The 6,060-nt window shown below is 42.6% G+C and overlaps 1 protein-coding gene across 1 annotated transcript; it reads right to left on the bottom strand.

Moving 5' to 3' along the window:
* LOC115392371 (cytochrome P450 2D15-like) lies at positions 1-6,060 on the bottom strand. Its single transcript, XM_030096963.1, has 11 exons — positions 5,899-6,060; positions 5,143-5,305; positions 4,159-4,323; positions 3,911-4,071; positions 3,707-3,775; positions 2,182-2,286; positions 1,947-2,082; positions 1,659-1,744; positions 1,479-1,580; positions 267-408; positions 1-191 (listed from the first exon to the last, which is right to left on the bottom strand). Exons 1-11 carry the CDS (start codon positions 6,058-6,060, stop codon positions 1-3), a joined length of 1,482 nt encoding a protein of 493 aa, XP_029952823.1.

Here is a 6,060-nt window from a genome sequence, read left to right as displayed (position 1 = left end):
CTACGAGGAACCGAGTCTGAGCTGGATCTTCATTCGGAATGGTTTGGGTGTCTGGGTCACCCCGAATATCGGCGTGAAGTCCGGTTCTCCTGCATCTTCCGGCCAGACGAACTGAAACTTCCTCAGCAGAGACACGGTGATGAGGAAGAGCTCCATGCGAGCCAGACCCTCCCCCAGACACATCCGAGTCCCTAAAACACACGAGTCAGAGGCGCCGGCGTGGCCCTGGACACAGATCTTTGGCGGTAAAAGGAGAAATCACCCACCGACAGAGAAAGGGATGAAGGCCTCCGGCTTCATGAACTCTCCCTGGTGGCTGAGGAAGTTTTCGGGGTTGAATTCGTGAGGGAATTTCCACTTTCCCTCCTCGAACAGCACTGACGCCATGTTGGTGATAACGATGGTTCCCTGGAGCCCAAAAGGAAACTTTAATCAGACCGCACAAGGTTTAGGAAACTGCAGGAACGGATTATCTGATAGTCTAAAATGATTCCAGTCCATATTTCTGGCTGGTCAGACCATGTCGAAGTTGATTGGCCAATAGGAGGAGCTGACCTCAAGACACGCCTTGAAACCCCGCCCCCTCATTTACATATTGACAGAAATAAATAGTGTGGGAAAAAACACAGTAAGAAAATCTAAGATTGGAAAAAATGAAGATGTGACAGTGAAAAAAAAAGTAAGTAAATGTCAGATTAAAATAAAATACAGACATAACTGGGAGAAAAGAAAATGTGAAAGAAACAATACAGAAATAAATACGATAAATACAGGCATAAAATCAAAATTGATGAGGAAAAAAAAAAATCCCCAAATGGACTGAAGTGAAAATGACAAAATAAATATTTTTAGTCACATTTTATAGGTTTTCTCATGGGAAAAAAATGTTTTGTATGATTTATTGGCACATAAATGTATTTATTTACCTATTTTTGTATTTGTGTATTTATTTTTAATGTTGGTGGTTTCGGTCCTCCACACAGACTTACCATGTCGAGTCAAACAGCACAGATTTTCCTCTCCACTAGTTTAATCTCGCAGATCGTCTATCTTTCCAAACCAATTAGGAGAGCAGATCTTTTAGTGTGAAAGTACGGTGGCCCAGAAGGTTTGATGACAACGCAGCCGCTAAAAGCCACGGATGGAGTGAAGAGGCTTCGTTTCCGGGGGACAATATTTTCTGACGGAACCAAAGCGGAATGAAAAGATTGACAGGGGAGCAAATATATAACATTATGACGATTTCAACACGGTGCCCAATATTTTTCGATTTCTGAAAACATCCATCACAATCAAGCTGCATTGTTGTGCTCCTTCGCTTCATAAAACTCTCCCATAATCAAAATAGTCCGTCAGAGAACACTGTCCCCCTGGAAACAAAGAGAATGTAATGATACTGGCTTTTTGCTGTTGTGTTGTTGTGTTATCATAGTTGTAAAGTATCAAATTCAGAAAGCGAGTGATTCCTTATTCGTTACCTTTGGGATGGAGAATCCCATCAGTTCCGTGTCTCTGGAGGTGCAGTGAGCCACGCCCAGCGGCACCGTGTTGGCCATCCTCTGGATTTCATGAATAACCGCCTGCGAGGCATCGACGTTGGTTAAGACATCTGAGAAATCTCACGGTCAATAGGACGGTTGGAAGCCGGGTAATCCCACCTGTACGTAAGGCATCTGGTGCCTGTCTTCAAAACTGACTCGGTCCTTTCCCTGGAGAACACGGTCGATTTCCTGCTGACAGCGCTCTACAAACACATCCGGACAAAAGAGAGACTTTAACTTCACTATACACCTCAATGAAGATCTCTTTCAGACAGATTCAGAGACAATCGGGTCATGGATTAAGTGGTCTTAAAGACGCTGTATGTCATTTATTTATAGGTGGATATTTACAGGTTTCATTGAGAACTGACGGAGGCTCAGTGATTTCTCCACAGCAGAGCTTACCTTGTACTTCTGGGTAATTTATCAGGTAGAAGAGAATGAAGAGTGTGGTGTTGGCGGTCGTATCAGTTCCTGCGTAGTGAATATCTACAAGCATGGTTGCCAGCTGATCTTCAGTAAATAAGGCTTCGTTTCCTCTCTTTGCAGGACGACACAGTTGGAAAAGAACGAGTCAATAATCATTTCAACCAAAATGAGAGATCTGTAAATATAGTGACATATTGACGAACATACGCACCTTATCCGCCTCATCCAGGTAGCAGTCTATAAAATGTTTTGGCGCGCCTGGAATTCTGGTCTTTTTGCTCTCGAGCACTTCTTCATCATACAGTTTATGAGCAATCTGGAGAAGAGATTTTGGTGAGCTGCTTTCAACCTTCAGGTCTTTAATTCTGAGGAAGCTGCTTCGGAGTTTTATTGCATTATGTTTGCTCCCATTTTTCCCAATTCCAACTGTGACAACAGACAGAAGAAGGTAATAAAGTGATTCATAAGAATAGCATAAAGACGCGTCACTAGCGTGACGCATGGCACGCAGTTGCATGGGGGCACATGACGTGGAGGGGCGCTGCCAGGTCGTGAAAACAAGAGAAAAAAGAAAAAGAAAAAGAGGGAGGAAAAAAGTGCGAACGGGCCCTTAATGTATGGTTAACCAAGGTTGATTTTATGTCACAACCTAATATTTTAAATTTTCTGTGATCAGTTATCCTGTGCTAATTTTATGGGAGGGGCGGTGGGAGCAGGTGCCTCCCGGTGTGCCCTGAGCGGGCAAGGATACAGGAAGACAGACAGGTCACAGGTCACAGGTCACAGGTCACACGGTAAACAAAACAATGGAGAAGCAGAGACAGAAAAGCGGCTTTCAGAAGCGACAAAAAAGTGAAGCCAAACAAGAAAAAAGAGCAAAGCTCCCCAAAATAACTGGTTTCCTTATAAAGAAAGACGCTAACAGTTTCAACGTGGCCGAGGGCGCCGCGGGGGGACAAGAAGATGAGGAAGAGATCAACGACCTGATAGACGAATTTGCAGAGAGAAAAGCCAGGAAGGTGCAGCTGAGAGGTCAGCAGAGACAGGCAGAGCTGTTCTGTATTTAAATGATCCAGAGCTTTTGATCAGTTGTTCTGGTGCGCCGTCACCACACTGTGTCAGGAAGCTGAGCTGTAAAGCTCATCCTCTTTTCTTTTTTCTCCTTTTTTTTTCCCCAAACAAGAGCATTTCTAATGACTGACAGATATTTGACTTTTATGGGTGTTTTTTTTTTTTTTTTTGTCTGAAAAATGTAAAATTTCTGGCATTGGGGGCACATATAAGAATTCTGCATGAGGTCCCAGTGCGAGGTCAATACGCCACTGGCACAAAGTGTATATAAGAAATAAAATACAAAAGAATAAGAATCTACACAAAATGGACATTAAGCATTTTCTATGCTTTAGCTATCCCTCTAAAGATGGGCCACACCCTGTGAGGTTGCCACTCCGCCAAACAATTGTACATACGGGTAAAACATGCAAACTCCACAGAAGAAGGCTCTAACCCAGAGCGGTCAAACACTTTGTTTCAGGGAAGAAAAATTAGAGCAATTGTCAAGGCTGTGCTGGTATAATAGAGCCAGAATGACCAAAAAGACCTCTGAACTGTAAAGTTGGTGCCAAAGAGTGAATGTGAAATCTTCTTGTTTCTTATAGGGCAACTTAATTAACCACTTCATTAAAATGTGGCACTACTTTTCATGAATCATCGTTTTTGGTTTAAAGAAGAAATACCTTGAACAGCTTGAAGGCCTGCTGGAATGGCAGCGGCAGGCTGCGCACCACTGGAACAAAGTCATAGATCTGCAAAACACAGTTCACCGATATCAGTATCTTCTGTGTAAACACATAAACGGCAGTTTGTATATTTTTTTAGTTTAAATTTATGATTCAGCATCCAACAGGCTCTCGGCTGTAGCTCTTGGGGAAGTCGCTCACCATGCCCCAGAAGCCATTGATTATCTTTGACGTGTCGTGGAAATATTTAACAAAGAACTTTGGGAACGTGTCGTCGTAGCTGTAGCGTTTCGCGAACAGGACTTGGCACATGACGTTGGACGCTGCGTTGTGGAAGAGCAGCTGAGGGTCCATGGTTCCGCCTGCAGAACCCACAATGCAACACCAGTCAAGGCCTGAGTGGAAATGTGTGTTCACATAGTCAGCGTTAAACACACACACACACTCACCAACACTCTGCTCCAGAATGTTTGTGATGTGCTCTAATTCACCCAGAATCCTTTGCTCCATGGACTGTTTCCCCAGACCAAAGTTCCTCAGGGTCATCAGGCTGAAGCGGCGCTGTTCCTTCCAGTTCGGGGTGTAATCTGCCAAAATTAATCCTGGAGCGTTCTCTATGTGCACAAAGTCCAGTTACAGACTGATCAGAGGAAACGTGGAAAACATCACGATAAAGTTTAAACCAGAGGAAGAAAAATGAGCAACGTCTTCATTTCAACCTCTGATGTTTTGCGTCAGTGGAAAGAAAATGACATTTTTGCATTTTATTCACCATCCTAATCTTCTCACAATTGCTGTTGCACATTGTTGTATTTCAGTGGTTTCTAAAGTTATTTCCTGGGAGTGAAAAAAGTAATTTAATCAGCTCGTTGGATTTTCTCAGGCTCGTATTTTGAAAGAAGTGGAAACTTCTCCCAGCAGGCTGAAGGTGTTCCTGAACACTGGATGACTGCTCACTTCAGTCTTTATTTTTATGCGTATTTTAGTACTTCCAGAAGAAAAGAGTTTTTTTTTTTGTTTTTTTGCAGTTTCTATAAGAAACAGTTTTTTTCCCCACCACCTTTTAGCCACTTCCGCCACCAGATGGCGCCATTGCAATGGTTTCACATAGAGCTGGTTTGTTAGATTTTTGGGAAATTGAATTTCAATGTAATCGAGTTTATTTTCCTGCTTCTCTGCATCTTAACATGTCATCTGGAGTTTAAATATCCAACTTTTGATGTTGGTTGTGGGGAAAACGCTGACACTGTGGTTATTGTTGCATTAATTGTGTCCAAGTGTAAAAAGTAGTCAAGTCTGTGACTTGCTGAGGCTGTCCTGTGGTTTCCTATATCACCGTATAACTCTGGAAGCTCACTGCAGTCAGAAGATTAAATCATTAATACTGGAACTTCTACAGTCTCGGTGTTGTTTTGGAGGAGTTGAGCCAGTACCTCTAATCTGAACGGCCCGGTTGACCATCTGGCTCTGCGGCCGGCCAGAGAAGTCGGCAGCTTTGTTGACCAGAGCTTCTTTGATGGCCTCCAGTCCGTTGAGGATGACCGCCGGCCTGGGACCCATGAAAATGCTGTAGATGTTCCCGTAACGTTTGGCCAGCTGGGGAAAGAAGTGCCTGATTCAGGAGTCATTCTCGTCAGTCAGGATGCATGATCAAAGATTCACTTTCATATTCTTATTAACTCAAATTACTTTGGAAATCCTCTCACACTTCCAGTCAAGTAGAACAAACAGCTTCAGTTTTAAATATTTCCATTTCTTCCCAGTTTGTTTGGTAATTATTGACTTCATGGCAGCAGAAAAAGATTCACTCAGTGAATTATCTGGGTCAGCTCAGGTGAAGGGTTCAAATCAGGACAGAGACAAAACCCATCGGAAATGTTCCAGAAATCACTACGTTTAAGGCATTTCAGTCACGAATCCAAACTTCAGGAAACACAATAATATGAACATGAACTGATAGACGTTAGAGGAGAATTTGCATATTTAGATGAAAGAATTTAGTTGATCAAATTCTGCAGACTAGATGCATAAATATTATACTAAAACACAAAAACACATATTGCAGCACACAAAATTAAAACATTCTCTTTTCTCAACACAGGATTTTAATCACAGGTTTTCAATGGACATTCAAAAAAAACAAAAACATGAGGTAGATATTTTGTTATTTTATCTGAGCTGAAATTTACCCTCTGAAAGTCTGCGACGGGATTCTCCAGACTGAGCTCCAGCAAGTTTCCAAGGATGGGTAATGGCCGAGGGCCTGGAGGAAAGTTTTTAGGCCTTCCAGTTGAAAATAAAAGCCAGAAAAGCAAAACCAGCAGAAGAAACAGCGCTACAGTCGACAACAT

This window comes from Salarias fasciatus, chromosome 7 (genome assembly GCF_902148845.1).
Source record: "Salarias fasciatus chromosome 7, fSalaFa1.1, whole genome shotgun sequence".
NCBI lineage: Eukaryota > Metazoa > Chordata > Actinopteri > Blenniiformes > Blenniidae > Salarias > Salarias fasciatus.
The sequence above is the reverse complement of the archived record's forward strand: the minus strand, read 5'-3'. Positions and strand labels throughout refer to the sequence as shown.